This window comes from Leopardus geoffroyi, chromosome C1, assembly GCF_018350155.1.
Source record: "Leopardus geoffroyi isolate Oge1 chromosome C1, O.geoffroyi_Oge1_pat1.0, whole genome shotgun sequence".
Taxonomy (NCBI): Eukaryota; Metazoa; Chordata; class Mammalia; order Carnivora; family Felidae; genus Leopardus; species Leopardus geoffroyi.
Genome location: NC_059328.1, coordinates 12,640,905 through 12,658,792, shown reverse-complemented (window position 1 = coordinate 12,658,792; position 17,888 = coordinate 12,640,905). Strand labels below are relative to the sequence as shown.

The 17,888-nt window shown below is 59.6% G+C and overlaps 1 protein-coding gene across 11 annotated transcripts in view; it reads right to left on the bottom strand.

The window, feature by feature from the left end:
- Nucleotides 1–17,888, bottom strand: part of ARHGEF10L (Rho guanine nucleotide exchange factor 10 like) — a 159,387-nt gene that overhangs the window by 18,789 nt on the left and 122,710 nt on the right. For all 11 annotated transcript variants that reach the window (XM_045475829.1, XM_045475835.1, XM_045475828.1 and 8 more), the window contains one exon: nt 11,572–11,720. In XM_045475829.1, the coding sequence (XP_045331785.1) occupies nt 11,572–11,720 (149 nt within the window). The remainder of the gene's footprint in view (nt 1–11,571; nt 11,721–17,888) is intronic.

The following is a 17,888-nucleotide window of genomic DNA, read 5'->3' as shown; positions in this document are numbered from 1 at the left end:
GAGCTGCCCGTATGAACCCTGGCCCTGTGCACCTAAAGGGTCTGGAGCAATGAGCCCCAGCAGTGGAGGGCACACCAGGTCTCGATTTCCAGACACCGTTCCCCACCAAAGGGAACCAGCCTAGGCACCCCCAGAGAAATGGCCGATCAGGGCAGGGGAGATAACAGGGGAGCTTAAAAGTCCCGATGCAGAAAAGCAAGGAAGTGCCTGACGAATGACGGGGAAGGTGCCCAAAGGACCCAGGAGCCAACACAAACAGCTCCTGGTGGCCACATCGGAGACAATTTGAGTATCAAAAATAATAATGATGGTCTTGGATTACAGTACACTGGGTTTAAAAAAGAATCTAGGGGCACATGGGCGGCTCAGTCGGTCAGGCATCCGACTCTTGATCTCAGCTCAGGTCACGATCTCAAGGTTCATGAGATCAAATCCTGCATCAGGCTCTGTGCTGACATCAGAGAGCCTCGGCATTCTCTCTCTCTCTCTCTCTCTCTCTCTCTCTCTGCCCGTCCCGTGCTTATGCTCGTGCACGTTCTCTCTCAAAATAAACAAAAACTTTGAAACTTAAATCAACATAAAAAAGAATCTATAAACATGTAGAGGTTGTACAGGAAGGGGGGAGGGCTGAGTCCGGGTAAGGAAACCCCTCTTTAAATAAGGAAAGTTCAGGATGAAAGTTTGCTGAGGAACAGGATGTTCACACATTCTGGAAGAATCACCTGCAGGTGACCAAGGAATTAATTACACAGGGAAACCAGTCCCTTTAGGATGGGGACACCTGAAGGACCCGCCTTCACCGAGTGACAGAGGATGAGGACAGGCCAGCCTGCGTGTCCTGCCCCCTCGTGTGACGCAGCGAGAAGTGCACAGCTTCCCCACGCAGGATCTGGCCGAACACCCCAAGCCCATCTGGGGGAACACCAAGCAATTCCTGGTTGTGAATGTTTTATGAGACCCTGGCTTGGATTCCTCAAAAAAGTCAGGATCATGGAGACCAAAAAAATAAATAAATAAATATGGCAGAGAGATTATTCTAGATTAAAAGGAGACTAAAGAGGCCAGAAAAACAAAAGCAAGGTTCAATCCCAGCTGGAGGGGTCGGGAGAGAAGCTATGAAAGATACTTGGGCACAGCTGGGAAATGCCACTCTGCTGATGTTAAATTCCCGGGCACGATAACGCTGTAGAAATTACGCAGGAGAGCCACGCCGCCCTTCGCTCTTGAGGGCTCAAGCTTCATGATGTCTGCAACGGACTTTTAAATGGTTTAGCCAAAAAAGGGAGCGTACGTATAAAGTGGGGAAAGAATTATAGCAAAATGATAACGGTTGGTTAACTAGCTAAAGAATATTTGCGTGGTTTTGTACTATTCTTTCAACTTTACTGTTGAAAACTTAAAAATAAAAAGTTTGGGGGGGGAGGGGGCGATGCCTGGGTGGCTCAGGTGGTTAAGCACCGACTTCAACCCAGGGCATGATCTCACAGTTGGTGAGTTCAAGCCCCGCGTTGGACTCTGTGCTGACAGCTCGGAGCCCGGAGCCTGCTTCATATTCTGTGTGTGTGTGTGTGTGTGTGTGTGTGTGTGTGTGTGTGTGTGTCTGCCCCTTTCCTTCTCATGCTCTGTTTTGGTCTCTCTCTCTCTCAAATATAAAAAATAAACATTAAAAATGTTAAAAATAAATAAAAAGTTTGGAGAGGGGGGAATTTATTTAAAAAAAAAAAAAACTGGCAGCCAGAGGGAAGGGCCCGGGTCGGAGCCCGGGCTTCTAGCTCATCTCCGTCCAGGTAACTGGCTCTCCTCGCATGCCTGTCAACGGAGCCTGGAGGAGAAGCCACCGTTTGGGGTCCCGGAAGGCTCCACGGGGAGGGCAGGGCGGGCCTCCGTGAGGAGCTGGTCAGGGAGCTGGGAAGAAACCAGGTGGCCTCACAGGCCCACGGCGGCCCGCCTCCCCTCGCCCCGCGGCAGGGGTGCACACAGAGGGTTTCAGGTGACTGACACTGCTCCAAATAGTGCTGACACAGCCCAGCCCTCATCCTACAATATTTATGTGCCTCCAGGTGCCGCTTCTGTGCTCGGTTTCTATAAATCGCCAGGGTGAGCAGCTCAGCACTCAAAGTCATTAGAGCTGAGATGGTGCCACGCGGCCAGGCAGGAGCGCGAGGGTGGTCGGGGCTGGCCGGGGGCTGCCGAGGAAATGGCAGAAGGCTGGCGCAGCTACGGCCCGTGGGCACCTACTGTGTGCCAGGCCCTTCCCGTGCTGTAGGACTGCATGCTTGCAGAGACCTTTATGAGAGAAGAGGGACCACCCGGAAAGGGGAACATGAGCACAGATGACCTCACGGGGCAGGGGCTGGGGCAGACCCCCAGACATCTCTGACTGAACAACCCAGCAGAATGGAGGCATACGTGGGGCCCTCCTCCCCACCCCCTGCTTGGTCCCCAGGGCGGGCTGCCCGGCAGGCACAGTCATGGGCCCCTCCAGAGATCACCCACGGAGCACTCGCCAGCCCCTTGGCCAACCTGCCTCCGCGTAACGCCCCAGCCACCTGGGATGAGGGCCCCTCCCTGCCGTCCCCATCGGACGGCAGGACACAGAGCCTTCGAGAAATCAATGGTGTGGGGTCCCTCCACCAGCCTGGGGCCGGGCCAGGAACGGAGACGCAGGGGTCCCGCTCTGATCCGCTGCTCTGGGCAAGGCACCGTCTGTGGTTTAAAGGCAATCGGCATGACGACTCCCGTCTCTTTCTTTATCTATCTTATTCTTATCAACGCGTCACAGCTGAGAAAACAGAGAGGCTGAATGACACTCACAAAGTCATGGCACAGGAAACGGGGGGGGGGGGGGGGGGGGGGAGGTGGTGGCCAGGATTCCAGCTCAGGGTGACCAACCGCCCCGGTCTGCCTGGGGAGGCACCTCTGTAGCACCAGAAGTCCAACGCCCTGTCCTGGGCAAGCTGGGACGGTTGGTCACCCCAGAGGGACCCCACAGGCCACACCTGGTCTCCCGGCCACGCACAGACACCTTTGTGCCTCCACACACCTCCTCCAGAGTCCCACCTGCTCACGGCCAAGGGATCACGTGCCAGAAGCAGAGGGGTCCTTCCGGCGCATTTCTCAGGGGGGCCCAGGACGTGACACCCGCTTCCCCCTCTCACCAGCAAGTCGGTCAGCACCCTTGGGGCTCGGCCGACTCATCTCTAAACCGGGGGTGAGGCCGTGTCTGGCTAACAAGAGACCTGACCCGGTGCTGGGCTCTTCCAGCTCAGGGCCACCCCGGGAACCGAAAAGGGACGGACGGACGGGTGGAGGTCCCCGCACAGCTCCAAGACTGCCAGCCTGTCCCGAACTTTCAACAACCTATTTTGGAATCAACTGTGAAAGACTTGGCATCCCTGCTGCATTTTTTCCAGAAAGACGGTCAACTGCTTAGTCTGCCAACCACCTTTGCCCGTGCCTCTAAAAACTAAACTAAAATCCATTGGTGCAGCGGCTACTCTGGAGGGAGTGGAACATGAAAAGCACCTCCGAGCGTGGGCCACCGAGAGTCCCCTCGTTAGTTCCTATTTAATTTCCTTCTGTTGTCCTGGGTTACGTGAGGCGGCAGGCGGTTCCTCTCCACCTGAGGGGGGACGCCGGACTGTGGGCCACCCGGGGCCACCCAGCACCTTCAGAGGGAGTCTGGCCCTAGCACGTGCCCCAGCCCTGCCCTGCCCTGTGCAAGCAGTGCCCCGGCTGAGCCTGCGGTCTGCCTCTGCCCCAGCCACCGCGGGGGGCCCCAGCAAGACAGGGCAGACACAGAACACGCACCTACAGCACCCACAGCACCCGAGCACGTCTGGGGCCCGCTCACCGCAGCTCAGCTCAGCCCACGGAGTCCCCGCAATCCCCTCCAAGGGGTAGGACCACTGAGCATCTGGGCAGACAGGGGAACTGAGGCTCGGAGGGGGCGTGACCTGCCTGGAAATAGCCGGGCTGAGCTCAGTGTGCCTGGCTCACCTTCTGTGTGACACTTTCATCGGCCGCTTCCTGCTCAGAAGAGGCAGTGAGGTCATGGGCTCCGGGCCAGACTGTCAGGGGCAGCTCCCCGACTTCCTGCCTCTACCTCCCCAACTTTGGGGTGATAAGGCGAATGCCACATAGGGCTGCTGTAAAGATTCCAGGAGTCGCGACTGGCAAAGGCCTTGGAACAGCCCCTGGGACAAGGGAGTTTCAATGAGCGTCCACCCCACGGCCCCACCCCCACCGCCGCACCCACGCCAAAGGAGCGGGTGCACGAGAGCAGGGCGGCCCAGCGCAGGGACCGAAGTGCCAGTCAGTGCCCAGCCCTGCGCCCGAGGGCTGGGAGAGGCGGGAAAGAGGCAGTTCTGGGTCAGGCGTGATGGGAGCTTTGTTCGGGAAAGATCCTCCAGCAGCCCGGCCTCAGAAACAGTTCCAGGTGCCCGCTACGGTTGCTCTGCCTTCCCTGCTTTGCTTCCCTGCGGGCCCCACCTGACTGAGCCTGAGTGATGCCAATCCAGGCACGTCGCCTCACCGGGGGTCCGGAGAGGTCCTGACCAAGCCCTTCCTGTCACCGTACAACAGCCGTGACACTTGGTGTTTCACATACTTTGAGCCGCAGGGCCTGGGCTCCGTTCTGTAATTGTCCCCATTTTACAGGTGGGGATGTGGAGGCACTCGGCGGTGGAACCCAGGGCGGAAGCCAGTCAGCCCAGCTCCCCAGCCCACATGGACCGCGATGCGAGCTCACCCAGACACGGAAGCAGGACGGCCTCCTTGGAGCTTCCGGCCCAGCACACCCTCCCCCAGCCGGCTGCCAGGCTTGAGATGACCATTTGAATGTGCGAGGCACTGGCCGGAACCCCTTCCTGTGTGACCTCACTCAATCTGTGATTACACCCGGAGTCTGGTTCTGGGCTTAGGCTCCCAGCCTCCACTGCATCAAGGCCCAGCCTGGGGCCCGGCATTCAGGGGTCCGTCCGCAGCTCTGTGTGTCTGGGGGTTCTGGGGGGCTGGGCAGCTGGTCCAGTGATGTCTGTCCTACAGGGCTCAGAGCGGAGGGTAACCGCAGAGGGGGCGTGGGGGACACATGGGAGAGCCAGAGAGACCGGAGGACAGACTGACAGCCAGAGACGCTGGGGGTGGGGGGTGGGGGGGGCAGGGGGCAGGGGCTCAGAGACAGAGGACTGCCACCTGCCGCCATCGTCTGTCCCCTCCCTCACCCGCAGCCCCCATCTGTTCTCTCCGTAATAACCTCTTCTATCTGTCTTCCCCTCACCACCTCCCTCCTCTCTTCCATGGCTTCACAGAACCTGCTCCCTGAGCCGACAGCTTCTTGGGTTCAGCCAAACAGCTTGTTTTTAAACCATGAAGTCCTTTACCAACCTAAATCTTCTAGGACAGGGGGAGACCAACTATGGGATACAAGAAAGATCTGAGCTCTTCCCGGTGAAGGGAGAGGGGGCCTGGAGCCCTGCCCCTCAACCATCCCCAGGCCCGTAGGACGTCCCTGGAGATCCCTCCTCGCAACCCCCCGATGCCCAGAGCAGGGTCAGCCCTGAGGTATGCCTGACCCCTCGACGCATCCCCCAGGAGGGGGGGGGCCCGCAGGATCCCCAAACCCACCCCCACCCCCTACCCTTCACAAGCTCCCTGAAAGGAAGTTCTTCTAAAAGTCTAACCTCCATTCTTCCTACTGTTGGAAAACACTCGCTATCCTTGTTACTGTCTGAGCCTCCTGGGAAGTCTCTGGTCTTTAGAAAATCAGTGTCTCAAGTTTCACCAGCCAATTTTAATTTAAAAAATAAATAACAGGCCGACAATAATAATGATGCGCGCACTTAAAAAACTAAGACAAAACCGTGGAACAGAGAGGACTCAATGCAGTGACATGAGCCCTGCCCCGCACGCTCAGGGGGCCCCCAGCACCCCAAGGACTGGGTGAATCTTTCCGCCCTCATGCCAATTTGCATACCATTACCCAGGAAACCCTGCGCCTAGACTTCGCTTTTGCAAATTCCCACCCGTTTCGTGTCATAAATAAGACGGGAGACAGAAAACTAATACAGCCCAGGGATGCATTATTCATACCACATCACACTGTTATGATAGATTTACAACAGCTAATACATGCAAACTAAGTTTGGGCACTAAACGTGAAAATTAAGGGTGGGGAAGGTGGGTGTATGCGGGGGTGGGCAGGGGGACATCTGGGGGCTGTCGGTGTCCAGGAATCCAGAGAAGTTTCTTCTCGGGCATGCTTGGCGACAAAAAGCATCAGTGCCTGTATCGGAGGCCAGCGCCTGGGTGCCAGGGGGGCGTGGCAGCCACAGGAAGTTCAGGAGCCAGTGCGAGGTGGGAAGCACCTTTCATGGGCTCAGTGCTGAGCTCTGAAGCAGGCTAACATCACACGCCCTGTTCCGCACATCCCCTGCCCAAATCTGCCCTCCTCACTGAGCGGGCCCGCCACACTCCGAGCCCATTCCCTGAAGGGGCGTGCCCAAGACCTTCACGGCCCTTCGCTGAGCACCTGCTATGCGTCAGCCTGGTCTCAGCACCAGCTCTGCAGTGGGAGCCAACCGGGTGTGCTCCTGCCCTCACTCAGCCTCAGTCTGGTTAATCTGGTAACTGTCCCCAAAACATCAACACGCGGCCGTGGCCAGTGCTACGAAGGAGAATGGCCTGGTATCATGGCAGCGGGTCACAGGGGTATGACCCAGTGCATGTGGAGGAGGGGAGGTGGTTCAGACAGGCTTCTCCGCGGGTGGGAATGGGGGAGCCAGGGTCTAATGAGAGCGACGCTGCCCCTATTAACCCTCTCAACAGCCCTGCGGGACAGGCGCCAGGCCCAGTCCCCAAACACGGACACAACCTGCCCCGTGTCCCAGCACTCTCCGGGCAACCTGTCCCCAGTAAGGTTTTTTTCGTTGTTTTTTTTTTTTGTTTTTGTTTTTTTAATTAAGATGCAACAATCATCCCACAGCCGGCTTCCCCTCCAGCGATCGGTTAAAATGAAGTCCATACGACTGGATTAGACTTTGAAGGTGCCGATCTAGATAATGAACAGGAGGACGCAGTGTTGACACAGGCCCTGGTGAGCTACATGATTATTTAACAGGCCTCGCTGCTGTTCCGCTGGGATCAAGGAGCTGAACAAGCAGTTGGTGGACGAGCGTCAAGCCGAGAGACAGACTGTGGGCACTGGCCCCGCGGGGGACAGGCTCAGTGAGGTCAGGGGTGGCTGACGGGGCGCAAGCGGGCCTAAATGGAGACGGCTGCAGGGGGCGGGGGCGCAGCTCAGGGGCCTGGTCCCGGGGAGCTCTCCGAACTGTGTCTCCGCACCATCGGGCTGACTCCGGCCTGGCTCACGGTGCCTCCCCTGCTCCAGCATCATCCCCGCCTCCTCCCTTCCTGCCCTCATCACAGACACGCGCCTGCCCGGCCCGGCTCGGGGGTCCTGACCTCCAGGAAGCTCGCCTGCTCCTGTCCCTCCTCTGGCTGCATCTGGCACCCCTCGTGGCTCCCTTGGGTTCCCGCTGGGCCTGGGCCTGCCCCCTCCCGGTCTCCCCACCCTGGGTTGACACTGACTACCCCAGGTCTGCTCCCCACACTGGACTCTGAGCTCCCCGCGAGCTGAGAGCAGGTGCTACTCGTGGCCGTCGATCCCTGCAGCACCCCACACAGAGGGCCTGGAAATCAGGACACCCCCCTGTCCGTCCACCATGACTATTTACTCAGATCACTGCTATGTAAGCTGGACACCGGGGAAATGAAAATGAACAGGCAGCAATCCTTAGCCTGGGAGACGTGTTGGCGGAGAAAGCAAGTATATAAACGAATGACAGTTCCCAGGAGCTACGTGTAACAGGACAGAAACTGCAGGGGACAAATGCAGCCCAAAGGAGACAGCCTTCCATCTACCCAGGCGGCCAACACAGAGGTCAAGAGCAGACTCAGGAGTCAGATGCCTGTGCTCAGAACCCAACTCCGCCTCCTTCTAGCTGTGTGACCTTGGGCAAGTCACTTAACCTCTCTGGGCCTCTGTTTCCTCATCCGTGAAGTGGGAGCAATAACAATGCTCATCTCATAGGGTGACTTGAAGGTTAACCAAGTTAATTCATATGCAAAACACTTAAAACCCATAGCTCATCCACACCAAGTACTCAAGATGTTTTGGTTATTATTATTTCCTGGGGGTGGGAGAAAACCAGGCAAAGCCTCTCAGAGTCGACGCGAGGCCGACGTTAACTCACTGTGTCTTCACATCTGGCCCAGAGCCCCGCTCACCACACCTGCAGCCACCAACGCACTCCGGGGCCTTCTGGCTTGGAGCACCGAGCATTTGTAAGTATCTCAAATCCCCATCGAGGGTTTTCTCAGGCCTGGGGCAGAGGTGCGCGCCGGGCCCTAGGCGGCTGTGCGAGAGCACGGCAGCCCGGACGGCAGCCGGGTCTCCAGGCTGCTCCCCCAGGCCTGGCTGACCGTGTGCTGGGCACCAACGAGAGCATCACTAGCCGCGGCCGGACGGAGCTTGCTTCCAGAGCCCCGGCGCTGAGGTGGGCAGGCTTCCTCTATTCCAAGCGGCAGCGGAGTGCAGCTTTATTAAAAATGCACGGCGATCACCTCATCGCTGGAGGGTTGTGGGGACACAGCGCGCGAGCTTTCCGGTCTCCCCGGCCGCAGAGGGGGCACATGCTCCCTCTGACCCGCCACCCCTTCTTCCGTCCAGCCTCCTGCACCCGACGCCCCCCTGACACCCCCCATGGCGTGCAAAGCAGGTGAAAGGCCATATTGATCCCCTTCTTGAGAGCAGCTGATCCACAACTAATCTTGAATCATCACGGCCTTGAGCTGCAGCACGGTGGCCGCGTGGCCCCAGGGCCGGTCGGGCCAGAGCGGGGCTCCCGGGCCTGGGTAGGACTGTGCTGCAGCTGGCGGGGGCAAGATCGGGTGAGAGATGGCCGGGGCCCGGCCTCACCCGTGTCCTGCCCTCCGTCCAACCGTCCCACCCTCCCAGGACCGCCGTCAGCAGGAGGCGAGGCCCCTGCCAGTGACCCAAGACGATGGCGCGCCCGGGGTGCGGACACGTGCGACACCGACCCAAAGGGAGCTGGATTCTCCAAATAAGCCACATATGCCGTAACGAGGATTTAGGTTAGGGACCTGATTACGGGGATGACTCATGCTCACTGAACACCTGCTGTGTGCCAGGCGCCGGGGTGAAATAACCGTTTTCCGTAAATGTTCTTACTCGACCCTCTAGAAGTACCGTTAACATCTCACTTTACGGATGAAGCGACTGAGGCCCAGGAAGGCTCGGTGCCTGGTCCAAGGGTGCACAGCTTGGCAGAACAGAGCAGGGCCACCCAGCTGGCCGGCCAGCTGCACACCTCCAAGGGCTTGGGACGCCCAGAGAACCCGGCGTGCGGGGCGGGGGGTGTGGCCAGGACAGAGATGGGGCCACTGCCTTTGGTGATGGCCCCCATTCCCTCTCCAGGAAGTCTCAGGGCCCGGGGGAGGGGGGTGGAGAGGGGAGGGGAAGAGATACGTTCTGCTGTGCCGCTCAGGCCCCACTGCTCACACCTTCTCCCCAGCAACCGACAGCCACTGACCCCCCCAGGCCTGTGCTTTCTGGGTCCTCGGGACCCTTCCTCAGACAATTCTTCTTCTGAAACACCTCTTCGTTCACATCCTGCCTCCCAATGTCCTCAGCTGCCTCCTCTCCCCCACCCCTGCTCCATTTCCCCTGTTGGCATGAGGAGCAGGTCCTCTGGCCAACAGGGACTCGAAGAGCCTACACCATCTCATCTCATCCTCTCTCTGCTCTTGGCTTCTTCATATCTCTGGGCTCACTTTTCCCACGTAGAGAACAAGGTTGTGTCTCCCCCATCGGACTGGAGGCCCTCAAGAGCAGGGCTGGGCCTTCCCCCATCAGACTGGAGGCCCTCAAGGGAGGGGCTGTGTCTCCCCCATCAGTCTGGAGGCCACCATGTGCAAGACTGGGACCCCTCCTCCCTTCCCCAGCTGCCCTCAACCAGGCCCCAGTGCTCAGCTGCCGGCCGAGGGCCCCTCACCACTCTCCTCCGAGAGTCAGAACCTGCACAGGGTTTGAGCAGGGGAGAGCAGAGGCGGCACCCGGGCCTGCTGTGAGGACAGTGCAGGGACACTGGGGGAGGGGCTGCAGGAGGTGAGCCAAAGGGTCCAAGACGGGCCTCATCCTTCCTCCTGCCTGGGGGCTTGAGACCTAGGAGTTTAGGGGACCCCGAAGCCCTTGGGGAGCCAAGTCTCCCTGCTCTCCTTCCTCTCAGAAGGGGGAGGAGGTGAGAGGCCCCTGGAGCGAGTACAGACAAGCCCCCAGAGCAAATCAGGCGCTGGGAAGGGGGCCTGTGGCTACAACGGCTCAGGACTCCCCTCCCCGCTCTGGCTTTCCCCCCAGGAAAAGGAAAAAGAAGAACAAGAAATCCAGAGCGGGAGATGGCAGACTCCTTCCTGCTCACGTCTCCCTGGCCCCTCCCTGGAGCGTTCCTCCCCCTGCGTCCACCCTGCCCCTGGCCAGGCCCAGCTGCACCAGTGAGGTCACAGGTCCTCAGGCTCTGTCCCCAGAGCGGAGCCCAGGAGTCACCTTCAGCCCCCAACCCCCTTCTCCTCTAAAGGACAATTAGAACTCAAAGCCTCAACCCTCTGGTTCTATTCGCCCACAGCTCCCTGGGCCTCAGTCTCCCCCCCTGACCCGGCTCCCATCGCCTGTGATCTTACGACGGCAAGACTCCCGTAGTGCTCTCGCCTGCCTGTCGAGTAGCCAGTTTACAGCCGGTCTGTAGAGATGACCGACCAGGCGAGCAAACGGTAATGGTCCCCCCTCACAGAAGCTCGCCCAGGCCATCGGTCTGTTCCGACCCTGAGCCTGAACCCAGACCCCTCTTCTTCTGGGCCCGCTCATCAAGGCCTCATTCCACGCTGATAATCCAGACAAATCAAATGATGGCAAACGTCACCGAAATACCACTGAGGAGCCACACCCAAGTCTCACGCCTGCCACCCAGGATGGGCCCCGGGGTGTGGAGAGACGGGGTGGCCAATGCTGTCGGGTGGCGACAGGCACGGGCCCAGGCTGAGTCCAGACGGAGGCCCCGCGTGGAGGCCCTCATCCCAGGGGCCAAGGCGCAGGCCGTGCTCTGCCCGCAACGGAGCAGGGAGCACCCAGCAGTCTCCAGGTCCACACTATTTAAAGAGCCCAGCCCCCAGGACAGCTGCATCCACACTGGCCTCCCCTCAGCACAGCCAGGCCCCGGGTACAGTGCAAGGCAAGGACCCCAGTTCCAGCCCCACAGGCAGCAGGAGATCACGGCTCAGCCCAGTGGTCGTGACCCTTCCCCTCCAGGCAGCCCATCATCCAGGGATGATGCCGGGGCAGAGGGCAGGGCCCGGCAGTGATTTGGGGGCCCCTCTGCTTCTCAGCAAACCCTCACTGATCCCTGAGACACAGCTGGAACCACGAGAAGGGTCTGCAGGGCTCTGCCCAGCAAGACGGCCCGCGGGCCGGCGGCCTCGAGCCACAGGTAGGGCCAGTACCTGAGTCTGCAAGCTAGTGGCATCTAACACAGTGACCCGAGGCCCACAGCTGGCCCACACGGCATCCTCCAGGCTCAGCAGGGTGCGGACAGGTCCTGGCCCCACAGTCAGGCACACGGGAGGGCTCTCCAGGTCCCAGGGGACACCACCTGCAGGGAGAGGAAAAAAGCAGGTCAGGAGGGGGGAGGGGCACTCCTCAACCCTTGGGAACGGATGGGAACCCTCCGCAGAGGGCCCAGGCGGGCCCCACCAGCACCTGCTCGACCCTCTCTGTGGCCCTTCTCCCTCCTCCAGAGGGTCGGGACTGTTCGTGCCTGCCTCCGTTGTGCCCCACCCCCTCTGGGGGCTGAACCCCCCAATTCGCCCTCCTGCTCCCCTCCTTTATCTTTCCCGCTTTCATTGCCTCCCTCTCTCCCTTTCCCTCTCTCTTCTGTTCATCCCACGCACACTTAGTGAGCGCCAACTCGGTGCCAGGCCACGTGCTGCGCCCTGGGAAGAGCGCAGACCCTGCCCTCAAAGAACCCCCCTGCTGGCTGGAGAAGCCAAGGGGCTGGTTGATCAGCAGTCCCCATACAAGGTGACAGGCACAAGTGACCGGGCACGCACAGCAGGCCTTGAGGACTTCGAGATAAAGGGGAAAGTTCGGCACAGGGGAAATCCCAGGAGGTTTCCCAGGATCGGCAGCATCCGCGCAGTCCTGCCAAGAAGGCTGCACAGCATGGTGGGAAGTGCCTTGACCCATCTCTCCCCCCCCCTCGGGGCCTCAGTTTCCCTATCTGTAAAATGGGGCAACCACCAACGTGGTCTCTGAGGACTTTTTCTACACGTTTCTGGCCGACTCTTGCCATCTCAGAGACCTTGCTGTCTCCAGGACACTCTGTCACCTGTACCAAGAGCTCTGATGACCTTCCTCCTCCAGAGATGCCCCCACCTCCGGGTACAGAAGAGGAAGTCTGAGGGGCAATTAGTCCACAGTCCCACCACCCCTGAAGACGGAACAGAACAAGAGACCTGACCCGGCTCTGGACACGATTCTCCCCTGCCCACCCCAGGGGTGCTCGGCCGACCCGAGAACATGCCCGGAATATCCCCGGGCGTGTGAGACAGGCGTTTCTCTGAGGTCACACTCAAGGCCACACAGAACCCCTGGGGCCACCCTGTCTTGCCAGCATACCGGGTGAGAAGTGGGGGGCGTTGAGAGGGAATCTGTGGCACACTATGGAGACAGGCGGCAGTGGCTGGGGCCTGGGAAGAGGGCAGAGGCCGCTGCTGGCGTGCCAGTGCCCGGCCGCCCTCACAGCCCCCCCACCGGGTCCCTGTCATAGCCCTTCCCTCCGAGCCAGCTGCTGGGGGCCAGGGCGGGGCATGACGGGGCACAGCTGTCTGCAGGGCTGGGGGGGCCACCGGGGCACCCGGTGGAAGTCGCTGCTTGGGTGCATCGGGAGGAGCCCTCGGAGGACAGACCAGATGCCCTCCCACCCCCGACCCCCAGCTTTCCCTCTTCCTCTACCCCTCCCCCACCCGTAAAACGGGGTCTCCTCTCGCCCTTCTGTCCCACTGACAGCTGGCAGACTCCCGGGTCAGCTAGGAGGTGGGGGATAGGGTCTTTCCAGCCCATGAACATGAACACACGGGGTGTAGGCCGGGCCGGAACCCTGGCCGCAGCCCCCAACCTTCTGCAAGACCTTGGACAGGGGACTTCACCTCTCGGAGCCTCATCTGTAAAATGGGAGTGACAGGCGTGCCTGCATGTCGCAGAATCAGAGGACACACGCGGAACACTCGGCACGGGGGTGGCACCCAGTCAGGAACTCTGACAGCTTTGACCTGCCAGGTCGGCACTGCCAGGCGCTCTGCTCGTGAGTCGTTTCCTGAACTCCTGGCAAGCCGGTGCGGAAGGCGCTATTCTTATCCCGGTTTTATGCCGAGAAAACAGACACAGAGAATTTAAATCACTGGCCCAAGCGACGCGGCCAGAACGCCTGCAGTTGCCCGTTAGCTCTTGTCGGGTGTCATTTGCTACAAAACAGCAGTGTGCAGAAGCAGGTGTGGACTCCCCCTGACTGACGTGACAGCAGAGACCCAGACAGCTGAGAGGTTGTGCAAAGCCACCCGAAGGGTGACGGGCCAAGCAGGGCTTGAACTCCGCTCACTGATCCTGGCCTCCTTCCCCAACCCTGGAGCCCTCTCGGCTTCCCAGAGTTTCCGACGGGCTCTGGAATCAGGACTGGGGTCTAGGAAGGTGAGTGACCACACGGTGGCCGGGCCTCCACAAGGGATGCTGACCCCCTGGCCCAGACACCAGAACCACAAACTGCAAGGCTTCTGGCGCCCCCCAGTGGCCAGAAGTGAGTAGTGCGTGTGTGTGGCAGAACTACTGTGGCTGGGGTGGGGCTGTGACCTCTTGGGGGGTGGGGGGAGGGGTTGGTGAGCAGACGGGGAGCAGCTGGAGATGCTGGGACCACACGTGAAAACAAGGGAGTGGGGGCTCTGCCCCGTGGGCACACTGGTGAACTGTCTACCCTGTGCTTTTCTAGCACAGAGCACAGTCATGGCTGCCTGGGGTGGGGGGTGGGGTCTGACCACATCACTCTGACCCCTCCTCCAGAAACCCCCCAAGGCCTGACTCCAGGACAAAATGATAAACTGTGGCAAAATTTAATAAGATGTTTGTCTATCAAAAAGGGCACCGGACAGGCTCCAACAGGCTCTAACAAGCTGAGCCTCAGTTTCCCCAAGTGCACCACAAGAGGCCAGAGCTCAAGGGCTCCTCCCAGCCCTCCCGAGCCACAACCTTAGGATTTTAAATGCAGTCACTGTGAGCTCGAGGCAGGGCTGACCCCGGCCCCCTCCGTGCCCTGCAGTGGCTCTGGGTAAGCCCGCACACGTCCTGGCACACGCGTGCACACTCACATGCACACGCCAGCCCCGAGTGAGAGCCTATCCGTCTGGGCCCAGGACCGGCTCTCACGCCAGATGAAGGGAGATGTCTCAGCAAAGGCACCTTCAGGAAGCAGCTGGTCTCCCTCAGGGATGCTCACCCAGCCGGAGTCACGGGGCAGGACACAGAGGGAACGTCCTCGGGGGCCGAGAAAGGCCCAAAGGGCAGCCTGAGCCCAGCAATAACGACAGTGATGACGATGGTGACAGGAGCTAACAGGCGCCCGTCCCCATACTTCCCGGGCTCCATCTGGGCACCTGACTCATCACATGGGGCCTTCACATCCCATTTTACAGGTGGGGAAACCGCGGCTCAGAGAAGGGAGGCAATAGGCCCAACCTCTCGCAGCTGGGACTCCATCCCAGGCAGCCTGACTCCTCAGTCCATCCCCTTGCACATTCCATCATCTGCCTCCTCGAGGGGGTGGCCCTGGCCCTCATCCCCAGCACCTAACCAGGGACAGCCCCATACCCATACCCCTCCTCTGCCTGCTCAGAGATGGGGTGACAGAGGGTACCTGGCAGGGACAGCAGCCACCTGAGTCATCTCTGGGTCCCAGTGCCCTGCTCAGGGCCTCGCACGTCATGGGCACTGAATACGTACTTGTTGAGTGAATGGAAGAACGAATGAATGAACGAATGAATGAATGTGTGAGTGAATGAATGAATGAATGAATGAATGAGTGAGTGAGTGAGTGAATGAATGCACGCAGGTATGCAGAGGCTCTCGGGGAGCAGCAGAATGACTGCCGTGACCACACCGCTCTTGGCCTTGGACTCCAAGGCCCCTCCAGCTCTGCCGTTACGGAACTCCGTGTGGCCTGGCGGCCTTGGAACCCTGTCATGTCTCAGCCGCTGCTTCCGCAGGTCCCAGGACTTGGGCCAGTCCCCCGTTGGCTCTGCACCTCTTCCTTAATATTTCTGGGCCTTCCTTTCTGCAATGAGCCAGATCACGGGCCGGAAATGCCCGTTTTACCAGGTCTTGGTCTCAGCCAAACCCAGGCAGGACGGTAAGCCTGACTACAAACACGAATACTCCGTCCAGCACTGGCTCCGAGCCCACAAAGGGTCTGTGTCCAAATTTCCCCTTTTTATAAAGACATCCTTGCACTGGATCAGGAGCCCACTCTACTCTACTGTGATCTCATCCTAACTAATCACATCCGCAACAACCCTACTTCCCAGCAAGGTCACGGTCTCAGGTTCCAGGGACTACGACTTGAGCCTCTGAATTTGGGGGGGATATAACTCAACCTATGCTAGAAGATGTGGGTCTAACTATTGGCTTTCAGCCCAGAGCTGAACCAGAAAGGCTCCACACCCGGGGCGCCTGGGTGGCTCAGTCGGTTAAGCGTCCAGCTTCGGCTCAGGTCGTGATCTCATAGTTGGTGAGTTCAAGCCCCACATCGGGCTCCATGCTGGCAGCTCGGAGCCTGGAGCCTCTTTGGATTCTGTGTCTCCCTCTCTCTCTGCCCCTCCCTTGCTTGCACTCTCTCTCTCTCTCTCTCTCTCTCAAAAATAAACCAACATTAAAACAATTAAAAAAAGAAAAAGAAAAGCTCCAAACCCTCATTTTTTCTAGGTGGGAAGGGACTTCCCAAAGGCCCATGGGTGAACCAAGCATGAACCTAGGTGTCCTCAAGTGGATTATTCACAATTCCCAGACTCTCCAGGCCACCAGGAGCACCAGAGGGGGCTCCACCAGCACAGGGCTTCAGAGATTGGCCCAGGAGCTCTGGGGCTGGGATAGAATATAGGTATCTGAGGCCTCAGTGAGTCTGGAGGGGGCCCCCCAGCTAGGTCATGGGCCAGGATGATGATTCCAGACCCTGCCACATGCAGCCGAAGTGGAAGGTCATGGGGGGGACCCTCCCCCACCCTACACTGTGAGGCAGGTCCTGAGAGCCCTTCCGCCCGCCCCCCGCCTTCCTGCCTGGACCACCTCTGGAGAAAGAATGGGGGAAGGGGGAGGCCGGGCGAGACAAGGCCTCTCCCAGAGGCTCCCTGGCCAAAGCCAAACCGAAGCCCCAGAGGGTGGGCTCCAGAGAGAAAGAGTGAGCCCAGGCCCACTTGGCCAGCCAGGTGTGATGGCCTCCCAGCCAGCCTCCCTGCCTCCTCTCCCGTCCGCCGGCCACAGGGCAGAGTGCTCAGCCTCTTCCAACATTCTATTTCCCATCGACTGAGACAAACCCAAGGCCCACCCTATCAACCGTCTGCTCCCAGACCCTGCCCCCTGCCACTGCCCCCCTGGTTACTGCCCAGATTCAGGATCCCGTGCCTCGGAGAGGCCTTTGCCCACCAGCCCACCCCATGCCTGGGGGTCAGGCCCTCACGTGCCACCCTGTTTCCCCCCAACGCCCCTCAGCATGATGTATAACCATAAGCTCCCTACCTGTCCACTTGACTGATTCTGTCTCCCGCTACAGGCTATATACATTCTCCAGGGCAGGGTCACACCTTTTTGCCGGCCGCCATATCTATGGCACATAGCAGGTGCTCAGTAAATACCTGGTGACAAGCGTCTGCAAGGCAGCAAAGCTAGGAGAGCGACTAGCGGATCTCAGCCCCTCCTCCCGGCCCGATGGCCTCCAGCTCCGCTCGGGGGAGCCCAAACCCCCTTACGTCTGGAGAGGGCCCTGGGCCTCGCAAGAGGACTTGGGCTCGGGCTCACCCACGGCACTTTGGGAAGTCCCTTCCCACCTGGAAAATGAGGGCGTGGAGTCCAGTGGTCCCCAGTGGCCTTTCTGGTTCTGACAAAGCACCAGGCTCTAACCCTGGGCTGAAAGCCAACGGTTAGACCCCAGGCCCCCGTTATGGGTGTTATGTCCCCCGCAAATTTGTAAGTTCACGTCCTAAACCCCAGGACTTCAGAATGTGACCTTATTTAGAAGTAGGGGTGTCGTGGATATAACTGATTAAGATGAGGTCACACTGGAGTAGGGTGGGCCCCTAATCTAATAGGACACAGGGGAGGCAGCCATGGGAGGGCAGGTCCTATGGCCAGAAGTCAAGGAAGCACCAGAAGCTGGGACAGGGACCTGGAACAGACCCTTCCCTCCCGGCCCTCGGAAGGAATCGACCCTGCCAGCACACTGGTCTTGGACTTCTGGCCCCCAGAGCAGGAGGTGGTACAGTTTGTGGTGTCTCATTACGGTGGCCCCAGCGATCTCACCCCCCCGCCACCTCCTCCCACCCCCATGCCCAAACTGGTAAGTCAGGAACCAGGAGGCAAAGGGCCAAGGGCAGCCCCTAGTGGGGACCCGGGCGGCCAGGGCAGGGCAGGGCAGGGCTCGCGGGATTCAGCAGGAGCCACAGGGTACAGGTCCCCTTGGAACCCCCCGTTTAGATCTCCAAAAATCAGAGTCGACGTTTACACT